Source organism: Anomalospiza imberbis, chromosome 3 (assembly GCF_031753505.1).
Source record: "Anomalospiza imberbis isolate Cuckoo-Finch-1a 21T00152 chromosome 3, ASM3175350v1, whole genome shotgun sequence".
NCBI lineage: Eukaryota > Metazoa > Chordata > Aves > Passeriformes > Viduidae > Anomalospiza > Anomalospiza imberbis.
Window position 1 is genome coordinate 94,532,707 of NC_089683.1, and position 16,399 is coordinate 94,549,105.

The following is a 16,399-nucleotide window of genomic DNA, read 5'->3' on the forward strand; positions in this document are numbered from 1 at the left end:
TAGGTTTTTCCAAGTAATATAACACTATGTGGAACATCAAATCTAATATTTTCTTACATTTTCAGACATCTATTTAAAGGTTCAATACTAAAGTCCATTTCTGCAGATCATTACTATTAAAAATTTATATCACAGCAATGTGTTCTTTATGGGATTATATCTTTTTTCAGGTTTTAATTACAATGTGATGATATCATGTTAAGCTGAAAAATGTCATGTTTACCGAATGAGTTTGTAAATATTTAAAAAAGGAAATTACAGGTTTTAGAGGAACTTGACTTCAGTTAAACAATACTGAACTGTACTGAGACTGGGAATATTAAATTGGGCAAAGAAGGAGAGAACAGCTTGCAAGAAAAGAACAAGGTGAATGTACAAGTAGTTAAGCCTCAACAGAGACTCTCTAAAGAAGAGTTTGAGCTTGCTGGGACTACTGTGTTTCTGATGCAATAAAGAGAACAGGTAAAGAAAATTGACACTGACTTACCAGGTGTATGTGGCTGATTTGCTTAACCCACATGTAACATGGGAGGCCGCCCTTCCCTTCCCTGGTGATGCCCCTAAGCTTTCTTGTCAAGAAATCAAACTGTCTCATTCTCTTGAGCCCTACTATCCCCAAGCTCTTCCTATGGCTTTTGTTTCTTCAAGATTTGTTCAAAGGAAAAGAGCACTTGAAATATATCAAAATAAGGTCAACTGATTGCATGTTGGCTTTATGAAAAACTGTATCTTTCAGTGATGTGTCACCCTTCACGTGTAGCCAGGGCGTTCTAGATGGAACAAGGTTCAAATCGTTAAATCCCCATATATTCTTACTAATTATCTCACCATCCTGAGGCACTGTGCTGCCTTAGTCTGTCCCTACATGCTGTGCCCCATCTCCATGCAAGGATGTGACACAGTCCATTACAAATGGTGTCTCCCTCTATAGCAGCAGAAGACATCATTCAAAGTGGAGTGATTGAATCCTCTGTTTTTTCATCCTTTAACTGAGTGTAAAATGGTCTAGACTACAGATAAAGAGCTAAAGAATTATTTTAAAATTATGATCTTATTTGTTTTTGTACACTTTCTAACCATCATTTCCATGTCTTCAATATTATATCATAATGAATAATTCCAATAATAGAGTTTTGAAGCATTTAACATTTAATTGCCAATGCCAGGAATAATACATTCCTTAGGATGTTTTTCCCATATGTGCCTACCTAATTTCTATTAAAAAGTCTGTTTTATTCTCCAAGTTAATAGAAATGTCAATAAGACTAATAGGACTTTAATACCTCTGCAAATAAAACCAGTGAAATGAGGGACATAATTTCAGACATCTGGGTTTTTAGCCCAGTCCATATAAAAATCCAGAGTGAAAGCACTCAGAGTGACTGATTACTTTGAGGGTTGTTGGTTCATTTCCCTGTTGTGGAATATAGATGTGGAAGCATTTAGTTGAAAATAGAGCACTCACTTCGTGCAACCATACATTTCCCTGTGTAACTGTATTTTTTTTTTTTTTGTAGCTTGCCCTGAGAATTGTTATGACTGCTAATTTATGACTTGTCCATGTAATTATTTCTAGAAAGATTTTTCTTTGTGTCATTAAATCTATGCTGGAAACTGAACAACCTTTTTTTTTTTTTTTTCCTAATTGAAACTAACAAGTTTGAGCAAAGCTTTGAAAAATATTTCTGTAAAAAAGAAATATAGCTTTTTCAAATGGAGATATCATCGGCCGGAAGGAAAGGAATAAATTAAACAAAAAGAAGTCACTCTTAAGGTCATAATTATTTTTAAAGGTTTTTCATTATCTAGCTAGGTTATTGTAATTGAGAATGACAAATTGTATTAAGAAATGCTGTCCACTTAACCAATCCTAACATAAAGAGTCTTAATTCTGTTTCTGAATCTGCATTTTATAAATCAGGGCATTTCATTAATCCTCTTTGTATGTAACTTCAGTTTGCATAGAATAGGACTAGGATACTTCATTATAGCAAGAGTTGAGAGCTCACTCTCTTGGTGAGACAAGGATTTTTACAGCATGTGTGAGCTGTGACCACTAAACAGCCTTAGAAACACTAGTGAAAATGTCAGACAAAGTCCATTAGTGAGTTTTCTGTTTCAGATGTTGCTGTCTGGGGAGCATTTAAGAACATAAGGAAGAAAGAAGCTACTTTATTAGAGAGGACATACCTGCTGTGAAACTGCTGAGCTTTATAGCTTTTAAATATTTCTTATTTGTTTCACAAAAGTCTGAACAGAAAGGAAAACAACTCTATAGGGCATTTCTTACTATCGCCCTGATAGGTTTATTATGTACATTATGCACTATAGGTATATATGAGTCAGTAGTGCCTTGGTCACATGGTGAAGCACTAGGAGAGCTCCCAGAGCCTACAGTTCATGTTCTGCCCCTCTATGAGGAGGCTCACTTCAGAATATTGTGGGAGAAGCAGATTTCTTCCTGAAGACTTTCCTGGGGTTTTTTTTTTTTTTTGGTGTTGTCTTTAGCTGCCCTGGGCTCTGGGAGTGTAATGAACCTTTTGGCTCCAGAGAATATGCAGCCTGCAGTCCTGGGTCTTGGATGATACACTGTAGCTTGGAACTAAAAAACCTCAGTAGAAACCTCATATGGAAAATTATAGCAGCCCTACTCCAGATGTTGTAATCATACTTTATTTCTGCATTAAATAGTGCTGACTCAGGTTGTTGTGTCTGAGTAGTTCATTTTCATTGTGAGCTCTGTGCTCATTAGGGACTGGTGTCCTCATTCAAATATGAGAGGAGAGGAACTAGATGAAACCAGAGAGAGGTAACATGCTTATAAGAATTGAAGAGTTGTATTATATGGCTCTATCCCCTTCTTCCACAAACATACCCTTTGCAGTCTAGGTGCAGCTTCAGGAGAGATACAAACACGACTTGGAAGTTACTTAAAGGATCTGTATATGACAGGCTAAAGATGAATAGTGTGTTTATATGGTCATCTTTGCCAAAAGAGAGCAACGAGGATGATACAGAAAAGGGGAAGATTCACATTGTTGATAAAGGTTACAGAGATGGTGTTGTGGGGAACTGTACAATTTTGATGAGTCTAGACAGTTTAAATTATTAAGTCTCTGTATTGGTTAGTCCTTAATAGGATAGTCCTTACTATCTAAATGCTCATATACTGTTTTTTTAAATACAAGTACTCAGAGCAGAGAGAAGTACCATGTTCTAGAAGAGAAGGAGTGATCCATTTAGGTGTGTTGGAACTCCTTTAAGATGAGAGTAAAGAGAATCAATTTTCTAAACAGATACATAGCAAATAATATTTATGTTCAAAATTAGCATTCTTCTTTGAAAGAAACCCCACAGAGACACCATCTTTAGAATTATTTCAATGTACATAAAACAGAAAGGCACAAATATTTATAGTTATTTGCAGTTCAAAAACATGGCCCTGTATTTGCCCTAGTGCAAATGCAGACAGAATTTCTTCCTGCATGATTTTAGTTTTCTGAAGTAGTTATAATTGAATTAACATTGCCCACTAGCCATTTAACTGAAAACAAGAAAAAATAGAAAAATAAAAATCTGCTTGTTTTTATATATCAGTGAAACAAGACTGAGCAGCAAATACTGTCTATGGAAGTTTACTGGATTAGCTACAGAGGATGACCATACAGAAGCCAATTTTTATAGTGCTGAGCTTACCCTTATAATAGCACTGCTGAGACCACAAAACATTTACAGAGCATGCCCTAGGCTCTATGGTAACCCCTGCTCCACTGACTGAAGAAAATACCTAATTTTTCATGTTCATTCAATTCCTTAGGTTTTGTTTGCTCTGAATCACAAATATAAAACCGCCCTGTGTTCTAACTGTACTAACTAGATTCTTAGTCTAAAGTGAAAATCACCCTAGATACACCAAAAATCAATGACAGTTGTTCTAGTGAAGTCATCACGGGACTGGTTTTTCTATTATATATGTGTATGTTCACTCACAATAAAGCTTGCTTGGGAAATAAAATTTCATGGATAATTAGAAGTAGATTAGTTTGGATAAACAAATTCCTGATAGTCTACCTATACCATTAATGTTCATGAGGTTCATTTTCAAACACACTTAACTGTATAAAAAAATTTATTGCAGTTTTTCCCCCCTCAAATTACTCCTAAAAGAAGTCTGGATTATTTCAGGCATGGCAGGTAAATCATTTGAGCTTCTGGATACTTCTGCAAAGAATATTTAGCCATCACTCTTTATTGGAACCAAGGTTTCTCTGTCTGAACCATCTTTTGTCCTCTTGACTAGAAAAGTGGGATGAAATAGTTACATTGGGATAATCTTGCTCTCAGGCTGATTCAACTGACAGTAGCAAGACTTCTTTTGATAACTATGATTCCTCATGTCAAAAAATATGAAAAGTAACCCAAACCAGCCTATCTTGAGAGTTCCCTCTATAGCCTGTATCCTAAAAATATTCACCCTTTTTGATTAAAAAAGGGGAGAGTATTGTCAGGCGTTATTTCTGCACATGGAAACAGAAGAGTCTAGCAATGAAATACAAAACAGTTTCAGGGAGGATGCCTCAAGTAAGGATTGCATGCAATATATATTTCTGATTATATTTTTCCTAATGGCATTTGAGTCCTTCTTCTTCTGTCTTTCTATTTTGATTGCCCTGCTTTCAGAGGGACTTTCCCTGCTATTGGCTAAGCCAGAAACCATAAATAAATCAAGAAAAGTTTTTTTCAAAAGCCATTGGAGCTTGATTGATTCCATTTACAGCTTTCCTCTGAGTGAACTGCAATCCAGGATTTCTTTGAAGATGTTTTTCCTCAATTTTATTCCATTTCTCTCTAAGAAGGTGAGGCACTAGTTCAGACTTATGTGGAGAGGAACCTAAGAGTGCTTCAGCTGGCACTTTTAAATTGAAGTAATTCTGGATTTTCAGAACTGAAAAAAAAGGCTGAAATGCCATCCTCTGCATAAGCCAGCTCAAACGATGTTGACATATGTATTGAGTGAAACATCATGGCAACTGGTAGCTTGTTATATGTTACAAATGTCATGCTAGTTGCTGAGCTCTACTTCTTAAAAGAAAAAAAAAAAAAAAAAAAAAGGAGAGCTGTTGAGGAAATAAATCCAAAGGATTATTTTTATATCAGCTGGGTATGCCTTCAGAGTGAACATATTACCATCTTACTTCTATCTCAGTCAAACTTTTCTTTTTTTTTTAAACATCATCAGTCTCACTGAGACTTACAGGAGCAATAAACTAAAACTTTTGTAACTCAAAATCTGGGGTGTTTTCCTCATGCACAAGATATCACTGAGATGTTGGGTTACTTATTGTCCAAAAACCCTGAAAATTGGAAAAAGAAAGCTGTACCCCAGGCTGAAAACCTGCCAGGTAAATTACAAGGAAAGAGCTTCTGTACTAAATTTATCAATAACAATTTCTCAGAATTACTTGTTTAAAACAAAGGTCTCAGGATATATTGTAGCTTCTGACTGATTGTCAGGTTTGTTCTTTAGCCCTAATTTTCTGCACAAATATTAACAATATAAACTTTAATGTTATTTTGTTTCTGCCCTGATATTATTAATTTGTTACTGATATTTAAACTCAGCCTGGTGAGGGATGCTTATTGCAAATCACTGTATTGAACAAGGATATTATATGTGATATGGTATTTTTTTTATTAGAGCAGCATCTAGAGGCTTCCTCTGAAATTATATCTCCTCTACTAAACACTGTATGAATACACAGTGTGGCAGTACCTGTACTACCTAGCTCTCACACATTCCATGCAAAGAAAACACCAAACAAGCCAACACCCAAACGCTGGTGACATTCTCAGACTAAAACAGATTTTGACAGTGCATAGAAATAAAAGTAAGATCTTGGAGAAAACCCCATTTTATTTATAAGAAACATGGAGCCTTTCCCTGAGAATCACATTTCCCAGTCAAAGAACCAATGCCTAAAGCTGGTTCAGCAAAGTTTTCAGGCAGGGTTTCTGACTGCTTTACCATTTTCTGACTGCAAGGGCTTTAAGGTTGCTATCCCATACAGAAAACTCTTCTCTTAACTTCATGTTGGCGACAATGTTTTAGTAAACTATTTTTAAGAACTTTGATATTCAGGCAAAAAACAGCTTAACCCAATTTTAGAATTTCAGTAACAGCTTTGTTCTGTTATTGATTGAGATGACAGACAGTGACTTTTTGTTTTATTCTGACTATCAAGCTGAGAAACAGGATAGATGTAGAAATAATGTTTCACTGAAGCTTTTGTCTCTCTTAGAGTAATTCATAACAATCATAAGATATATAGGAATTGATGTGGAGATTAAGGACATCTGATCCAAAAACCTTTTAGAGAGGGGAAACTAAAAATTCTCTTGTTGCAAGAGCTATGGAATTCGAGTTTTGAGTGTGACTGGAAGATGACATTCAAGTTGGTCATGAGGTCAAGAGTAGCATAGCTGGGTGCAGTGTACCTGAGCTATACATACATTTCTTGGTTGGTGCAGGATGTCCCTCAGTTGCCAGCATAGATGAGACAGCAGAGATTTGAAAGAACAAACCTAGCTGAGCAGTGGGATTGACTGAGCTGGTTAGCATTTGGCTAACTGGTGTAGGAACCCTGCAGGAAGGAATCTCAGTCTCTCCTGGAGATTACCCTGGCAGCTTCTGCTGTTCTTATGATGATTTTCCATGTGTCAGTTAAGAACCTGGTAATGTCACGGAGACTTTCTAGGTAGCTCTTGCAGTAGAACTGACCAGGTTGCACCAGGCTAAAGCACTTCCAAATAATCTATAGAGCCTGTTCCTGCAGGTACAGAAATGATTGCATAGTGTGGTCTTTTGTACATAATTAAGATGTAAGGGTGGTATTTTGGGCATAGTTTATGTTAATCAATAGCAATGGATCATGTACATGCTGGGTGCTCATTTAAAGCTGTGGGCCAGCAGGATTGTAAGATTTCAGCAAAACAAATTTCTCACTGAAAGTGCTGTTGCAGTATCCTTGCAATTGAGGCTTTTATTGCCATGCAGAAAAGTACCATCATGTTTGAGAGATCTGACTCCTAAAGCCAAAACTAATAACCTTGCTTTCTAGAAGTCACTTTCTCTGTTCTATGTCTCTTTCCAACAGATTTAAGTGGAGTTACAACTGGAGTATTTTTTCCAGTGTGGAATTTGCAATCAATATCCACAACACAGACAAAATAAAAAATGTGGCATGACAGCATGGAAATAAAATGCTAAACAGATCAGACCCTATAGGAATTAAAATAATCTGGTTTTCTCTAGGTTTCCCAAGAGTAGATTGCAGTTATAGGTAAAGGAGTACAAGTAGGTATAAAGTGTATTAATTCTACTTGTAAAAATCTCTTTATGGGCTGTCAGAAGTGAAATTTTGTTAGTATAAGACTTGACAGGCATGGAAGGATAGAGATAGTAGCATTTCACATTAGTATAGTTATCTGATAGGTGGTTATGATGGCATCACATGACCAAGCAAGATGCTGTTGTTAATCATTTATATGGAATTTCCTTGTGGTTGGGGTAATGAAAGGAATTACTTTCCAAAATAACTTTAATTTACACAACCAGAAAGAAAAACAGATACTTATTTTATGTGGTGAGAATCATTGCTCTTCTATCAGCAATTGTTCTAATTTGGAAATTAATTTGTATTACCTGGGTTTGGTTTTCCAGTTTTATATTGCCTTGAATTGAAAAACCTGGAATAATGAACATTTAAACAGAAGTAAAAAAGTTGTTCTGTAGGTTAACAAAGACTAGGCAGTAATACTGGCCAGTAAGTTTTGTGCTGATAATGGAAATGCCAAATCCTCAGCTACTATCACATATATGCAAGATTATATCCATTTTACTGACAGAGGATTTGTCTGGAAGTCCTACAAGATTAATGTCACTAAACATTTCCTTTGTTCACCTTTAATAACCATTTAACAAACTGATTAGTTAATGACATTCACATGTTTCCTAGAAGTAGCTCTCTACCAAATTTGCCAGTCCTGATCATACATAAATAATATCAATTAAAAGTATTTAGATTAAAGCAAGAGTGAAAGAAGCCTTAAAGAAGTTCAGTGATTTACCTTGATAACCTAGCATTAATCAGTGTTAATTTTTCACTCAATTATTTTTGCATTTAGAAGCAGTGTGCTATGAAGTTTACTGCTTCAAAAAAGTGTGTTCCAGAAGGATGTGTGAAATACTTGATTTCTCTTTTTTAAAAAAAAAATCTGATTTGATGAATTTGGGGCATACAAGACATGATTAAAAATTTATAGAGCAGCAATTAACTTTTAACAAGTCTATGTAAAATGCAGCATAAATAGAAAATTAATGACATAAGCCACAGACTGACAAAAATCTACAATATAATTTAATTTTTTTAAATTTATAAAGGAAAAAGCTTACTCTTGAATTATTGGTGCAAGCTGAGTGCCGAGATCTTCACAGTGAAACCATTTTTCAAAGAGCACATTAGTTGATTCTCCAACATAGTATCTGATAAAGTAAACACATTAGTCAATCGTTTTATTAACAAACTGATCAGGCAGTTTCAGTCTTTTGAAGAAAATAGCTACTCAATGTTGCATAAGAGCAACTTCTGGTCAAGCCTGGTGTACTTCATTCTGAGGAACGGTTATTTAAGAAAGTTTCAGTTTCCTTGGTTAGGTGACTTGGTGGGGTGCTCAAACTTCTGTGGAGTACCTTGTAGTTCTATGGATCAATCATAAGTCACCAAATTCCTTCAGCAATCTTTCCCGATTTCATCCTGGAAATGATTGCTGCCATAATCTCTTGGGACCAATAACTATCACCTTGGATGTAGTTACTGCAAAAAAAACCCCAAAAAACCTGGACCCAAATACCATTTCCAGCAATTTCTTCCATGCAGCTATGACATAAATTTGATAGTGTCAGCTTGCTTAATGCCCATGCATGGGCTGATAAGAAAACAAGGTGGCTTATGGTTAGTGAAAAATAGATGGTTTTCAGCTACACAGATTTGGGATGTGTTTGAATCACCCCTCTGAAGAGGAATTCTGTGCTTCATGTGCCATAATTTCTTGTCTTAAGAAATAAATAAATTTTGGTGAGGTCAACAAGTCAAGGTTGCTGTATAGAATCAATCTATGGAATGGCAAATACAGAATTTACACTCAGATTTTTAAAAGACTGCAAGGAATGGTGCTCCAGTCCTGTCACTCATATTGTCAATGCTTTTAAAAAGGTCCAGTGTGTCTTTTAGGGTAAAGTTACTGGAATGTGTGTCTGAATAGAAAACAAAACTTATGTAATTATCCTGTGCATGTCTGTATGTTCATGTCTGTCTTATGTATCTATACACATATTGTCCAGAAATTTTCTAAGAGCTTCCTGGCTCCTCAAGTTTTGCAAAAAGAGTATACACTGAAGAGAATAACAGTATCTATACCTCCAATTTAGAAAAAGCTGTGCTGCCAGCACAAATTCTGAACACAGACAATCTACAGAGAAGGGAGATGCTAAATATGTCTTGTTTGGTACAAATAAAGTATCCAACAGTATGACTAACATCAAACTTGGTTTTGTGCTTATTTGCCACAGAATTAAGATTAGCTACATCATTTTTCTCATAGCACAAGACATGTAATCATTACTTAGGCTGGAACACTGGGGCAGGCTACTTATTCTTCACTTGTGCAGTAATCAGCACGCTGGGGGCTCTGATTTATGACTATGGTCTGTAGACATGATAAATAATGGAACAGTAACACAGTATTATACTTTGAGTCAGCATACTTCAAAGTGCATTATGATTTCCTCTTGTGCAGTCTTTGCTGCAGGTGGCTGGTATTGAAAAAAGTATGAAAACATTAGGGGTTCTGGTTGTAAATTCCCCTCTCTCCCAGGAGCACACAGAGGGAATGTATGTTCAAAAGCGTGATAAGATTGTTCACTTCCAAAACATTAAATGTTTTCATTCACCACATTGTGTGAAAACAAGGGCACTAAAAACCTCTGATTTATTTTCAGGCATCTGATTAGATATTTTGAATTGAGAATGTGTTACTTTCCACCTGCAAGGTAGAAACCATAAGGTAGCTTTTAATTTAGCTTCTCCACATAAACATGCTTACATTGGAGTGAAAATCTCTAGATCAGCTAGATCAGCCTGGATCCCTAAAAAGGCATTCAGCATTTCTCTCTTATACCATTCACAGACTTCACATGGTAGGTTGTTTTACTTTAAGTAAAGTTTACTTTACTATTTAAGTTAATTTTTTGCTATTTAGTTCTTTTTACCTTAATAATAAACTTTTTAATCTAAATGACTGGCCATTTTTTTTTCTAGCCGAAAGTATTCTTTAAATAATGTAAGTCCACACAATCTACAGGTATTCAATGAAAGGAAAAAAATGCATAGGTAAACAATACTTTAAATGAACTGTACTTGTTTTTAGATTGGAATTGAATCATGTGGGTTTCTGTTCTTGAATGGTCCCTTTCTTAGTTTCTGTAGCCTTGTTTCTTTGAATGAAAAAGTATCTTTCTAGCTCTGCATACTTACAATCTTCCTGCTGTGACACTACCCATGCAACAATCAAAATTGTAGGTGAAAGGATAGAAACATCACTTTATAGATATCACTGCAGTTTTAAATCTGTATGGATTATATGGACAGCTATAAATTCTGCTTTGTCTGATGTCTCTGGTTAATACCAAGACAGTTTTCTAGACTGGTTAATGTTATGCTGTTGTGGCTTTTCTCTCTTAGACTTGTGAATTCTGTATGGACACAAGACAAAGCTTAGTCCTTCTCCTTCTAGAATACAAAGTAAACCACTCACTTACATGAAGATAAAACCTAGGCAGAGGTGTGTACAATGTAGAGGGACTAGTGGTGAGAAAAATGACTTTTGTTTCTAGCTTCCCACACACTTGACAAGAAAGCTGTTCTTCACCTTTAAGCTTTCAGTGCTTACAAAGGAATAAATATTTTGCTTGCCAGAACTGATAAAAAAATCTTTTTTTTTTGGTTGTTAGAGAGCTCTGAGATCTTTTGTAAAACCTAAGGCAATAGCAGTACGTAGCACATAAGTAGATTGCTATAACCACAACATGTATTTCAGAAATTTCAATAGGGTTCTTGTTTAACTAAAGCAAATGCTAAATGAGATCTCTGTTTATGTGTGTATAGATAAATAGATTTGTGGATAGAATTAGTACAAAATTGCCAGGATGAATCTGACAAATTTTCAGGAAATTAAAACACAGCATTGTATTGATATGAGAAATTAGTTTATATTATGAATTCTAACAGATTAGTCAATAGTTTATACTTCACCTTAGCCCATCCATTTCTGTTTTTAATCTTTCCCTCTCAATCACAAGACCCACAGTGTTTTTGTATCTCTGAGGAGAATGAGGTATCCTGGCAGGCAGAAGGAACATCTGTTAAAAGAAATCAGAAGGTATCAGTGTCAGGAAGTCTTTGTTTTTTGTATTGTCCTTTTCCTGCCCCTCAACCTGCAAAGTCTTCTGCTCCTTTCTGCACTTTTCCCCTACTTTTTGTTGATCCCGTGTTGCTCCTTTGCAGCTGCATCCACTGTGATACTCACAGCCCTGCAAACACTGTTTCTTGCCTTTCTCTCTGAATGATGACACAGTGACAGCAGTCAGCACTGCCTTGATGGTAGGCAAGTTCTCTCCTCCTGGTTTGATCACCATTTCTAGACACAATTGAAATTAAAATTCAATCAATTACTCATCTGAAATTTATAAACTTACTGCAATTTCTGAGTAATTGAAATGGAAATAAAAAAGCAGATTTTTTTATCTGCTCAATAAAACGTCTAAACTAATCAGCCACATGTATCCTCCCAACAGAGTGAGCACCTTTGCACGATGAGGAGTGCTATTTTCTCTGGAAATAAATAACAAATATGAGGGGCTATTTACTCATGCAAGTGACAAAATGAATAGGCAACATGTGATTAAGAGAAGTCTGTTTTTGAAGCTTGAGAATACACCCTTTCCTAGCTGCTAGCTGGTATGCCTGTATTCTTCACCAGTGCAGGTGTTTTTGCTAAGGCTGGGCAGTCATTAGAGTCTCTGTCTACAAAACAGAGCTAATGATGGCGCCTCAGCAGTACTAGCGTCAGTCTTTCCACCAAGCACGGTGTGCTCCTTTTCATTAGTGCTTCTCTTACATGCTGAGATCTCAGCTGGGTGTGCTCCTGCAGTGTGAAGTGTAATACCAGAACCTCGTAGTTTAAAAACGTGGCTCTGTTTCGACACTGAAAAAGTTGTAATGCTTTTAATGGCATTAAGCTATTGGGTTTAACATGCCTTCCATTTCAAAGGCTGTCTCCACTAGACCTAATAATCCTTTCAAAGACTTGAGTGCAGTCCAAGCTTGTGTCAATAACCACGAGTGGCAGTTGTAGTACATCTAACTCATAGTAACAGCCAGTGTCTATTCATGCTTTCGGTAAAAGCACTGCAATCTGTGCTTTAGCAAGTGTACTACTATAAGGAAAAATTGGATACATTTTATTCGTAAATGGCTCTTTTAAAGCTGTCCTACTGTGATGGCTGGAAAGGCGAGCTGTGAGGACTAAAGAAGGCTGAAAATGTATGAATCACTTAAATTCCTCAGTTTAGGCAGTTTGTTTAATGGTGTGGGTGGGTGAGCAGTGTGTACCTGGCAAGGTGTAAATAAAAGACTCATCCAACTGAATTTACATGGCAGATCCCATGAAATGCAGGGGAATAAGAACTTCTCCTAGTATGTTCTTGACTATCTGAATAGATATCCCAGATGTTCAGAGGGATTTTTATCTGTTATTGCAACAGACAAATGTTGAACCCAGTTTATTGTAGTTTCCTATTATTTACTTAAAATTTTCTATACTCCATTCAAGCTTTTGATTTTTTTTAAATAAATCCTGATGCCATCTCTTGCACAGCAGGGATAAATTTGTTTCTAAATAACACATAAAACATTCATGTGACATACTTATGTACAACTATAACAGAAAACCAATCCTGTTTTACCTCCCCTTCTCGGATGACAATGTCTTTGTGTTTCCCATTTTCAATTATCTTCAAACACATATCTCCTTTAACTTGGTAAAAAAGCTGAAGAAATAAGAATATAGCATTAAGGCAGCTACTCCAAAACATTCTGTACTTTATATTCTCTATACAAAGAATATGTGTATAAATACATTCAATTTGCAGTTACAAGTATTTGCACATTTTTTATAACAAAAACCGGCTTCTAAAATCTGTTGATTTTAAAAAAGTTACAGAATATGTATTATTTCTGTTATCTTACTAAGAATTAACAATCTATCCAAGAAGTCTGTAAGTTCATATAGAGCTGTCCTCTGGACCTGGTGAAATTCCACTGTCCTGGTTTTACCCTTGGAATTACTTTTTGGAGGGCTAAACATTACAGCTCAAGCATCCATTAATTACACAATCTAGAAAGCTTAATTTTAGATGTTGCAGGGCCTTTAATCAATCAAATTATATGTAAATTCGCCAAATAAAGTCCAAATATGCACATACAGGTTTTTTTTGTTTACTTATTCAATTTTTTAATGGCGTTTTCTCATTTGGGAAGAATTGCCCATTTGGAAGCTGTTGTGCTTTACTCTTGTGGATACTCTCAAATCCAGCAATAGCTGCTGCTCTTCCCACTGTGTATATGTAAAAGGGTTACATTAGAAGTGTGTATAAGGACAGAACCACTGAACTCAAAATTCTGTCTTTGGTGACCTTTCCATGGCTGTTTTCAGACCAAAACCAGCTCTGCTGTTTGTGGGGCTCTGAGGTGCTCAGGTTCTGACAGAACTGGGTTACGATCTGTAAGCAGGTATGTATCTTTGACCTCAAATAATGGGCACATTCTCCCTCATTTTTATGTAGTGCAGAACAATAATATTTCCAGAAGTCGCTTCTGCCATGCTTTCCATGTTCTCTTTACCACATCTAGAAACCAGAGTGCTAGTGCAGCTGAAGTAGTCTGAAACATGATTCAAAGTTAGAACTATAATTGAAAAAATCCCTTATTTATAGCAAGTCACTACAATTTCATCAAAATGAAAAAAATAGGGGAAAGAAGAAACCACTGAAGCATGAAAACCCCTTGAACTGAATTCTTTCAAACATTAGAAAAGCTTAATCAATTTTTTAATCAGTATTATATCTGAAAGAGTTTTGAAATATTAATACATGCCCCTGGAATTGAAGATACACTCTCTGTGAACATGAGAAAGAATGAATATGCTGCCAAGGGAACGAAACCATAGGGAGAACTGAAGATACATTGGAAAAAAAGCTCATGCTGAGAGCTTTTACATGAGTGAAAAGTTCACCTTGAGACAGGGACATCACTACAAATTATAACTCTTATCTAGAAGGCCACAGGGCCACGCTACTGATCCTCACTGCAGTCCATTTCCCTGGGTTCTTTCGCTCTGGCTTTCTTTGGCATTGCTGGAGGGCAGCACCCAAAGCTACACCAGCCCTCCTTCCACTGGGCAGGGCCAGCAGTTCCCTGCATGACAGCGAGCGGTCTGGGTGGGGAAATGACCTCTCCTTCAGTTCATAGAAGATTAATCTAAGACTCTATGATCCAGATGGATTGTCACACCAGCTGTGGATCATATGGCACTGATAATGCTGAAACCTAAAATATCATTTTGGAAGTCTTGAGCTTTGGAGTGTTATTTCCTCTGCAGCTACTGGGGCAGTTATTACTGAACACATGCACAGGACACATAGAGGAGGGAAAGGACAACAGAGGTAGACTTTATCCTGCTTCTGACATGAATCATGCAGCTGAGAAACCTTACTAGAAATGAAAAACTTGAGAGTGGATGTCAGCTATCCAGTTCAGAGGCAAAGCACCACAGTCATAAGGAAGTGTTCTACACAGTAAGTTATGAATTAAAAGAACTGTTTTGCAGTGGGAGAGGAGGAATGACATGGGCTACACATTGTCAATGAGAGTGTTTTTCTGACTGAATTTAAATAGTACCTTTCACTGTTAATTATTGTTCAAACCTTTTTTTCTTTTAAATTGCCTGAGTGCTTCAGTCATCCATAAATCATCTGATGTAACTGTGATTAATACAAGCGGCAGCAATTAGTAAATCTACTGCTTTGCTTATAATATAACCTGAACTTTTTATCAAGGAACTTGTCAGCTATATAATATCTCAGTGAGTTATAGTCCACACCCATTTCAGAGGCCAGATTGCAACGCAGTACTGTCTTTTTGTTGGAAACTGCTTTTTTCTAAATACTGACTGACTTTAGCCTTTTGAGCAAATCTTATCTTTTCCTAAGTCTCTCTTGGAAAAAAAAAATCAAAAAGTTAGAAGATTTAGGTGTATATTTATGCATATACACAAATATATGCACCTATCCTCCTATAGGATAGTAAGCCAATAGAGTTCATACTAGAAAACATAAGCTTTCCCAGCTGTACTGTTCTTACTGGAATAATTTAGTATCCATTTTCCCCAGCATTACTAAAAACTGAGGAAATATGCATTATTTCTGCTCTATCAATATCTTATTAATGACAAGGCCTCTTGTTACAGGAAATGTATATAATTCTTCTTGTAGAAAAGCCCAGATTTTTATATTGTTACTGCATAATAGTTCACAATTGTGCATGAATTTTGTCTTTCTGGGTGAAGAACGTGTCTCAAGGAAGAAAAAGGTTGTTCACCATTCTTTTTATCCTTTGTTACTAAATCTGCTTATTTATTTATTTATTACTGTATCTTCTTCTTTTCCAGACTTCAGCATTTTGTTTAGTTTTCTGCTTACTATGTGGTATCGTTTCCATATGATTACACCAAAAACACCTCCTTTATTAATGCTCACCTTACCTCTAGAATTTATGAAGCACCTAGGAATGCTTCTTTGCCCAAAGCATAACATTATTTCATAACATTGCTCAATATGATCATTAAAACTGAAGCTATACCTATGAAACTCAAATGAAACCACCCTAAGACTGAGAGGGTTTTATAAAATTAATTTAATTTTCCTTAAATTTTCTTTGCTGTAGGACAAAGTAGTCTGCTTAGTAGTCCTTAGTCTGCTTCATCCTTTTTGATCATGCTTCAAAACTGATACTATTATGCCTGCAGGGGAAGGTAGTGTGGCAGGTGCTGAATCACTCTCAAGTCTGTACAGGGATATTCCATTCAATTATGAATACTCATAGAGTAAATTATTCTGGCATTTCTGGAGGCAAGAAGAGAAGGTGCACAGAGGTAGCAATTCACTGTTGCCATCAGTGGAAGTATTGCTGAAGCTGCTTGTCTTGACAAAAATTTCAACAGGGTA

At 36.1% G+C, this 16,399-nt stretch overlaps 1 protein-coding gene across 1 annotated transcript in view; it reads right to left on the reverse strand.

The window, feature by feature from the left end:
* Positions 1 to 16,399, reverse strand: part of HAAO (3-hydroxyanthranilate 3,4-dioxygenase) — a 33,285-nt gene that overhangs the window by 7,234 nt on the left and 9,652 nt on the right. Inside the window, exons 3-6 of the mRNA XM_068185844.1 lie at positions 13,082 to 13,165; positions 11,370 to 11,476; positions 8,453 to 8,542; positions 7,703 to 7,746 (exon numbers count right to left, since the gene is read on the reverse strand). Of these exons, the coding sequence (XP_068041945.1) occupies positions 7,703 to 7,746; positions 8,453 to 8,542; positions 11,370 to 11,476; positions 13,082 to 13,165 (325 nt within the window). The remainder of the gene's footprint in view (positions 1 to 7,702; positions 7,747 to 8,452; positions 8,543 to 11,369; positions 11,477 to 13,081; positions 13,166 to 16,399) is intronic.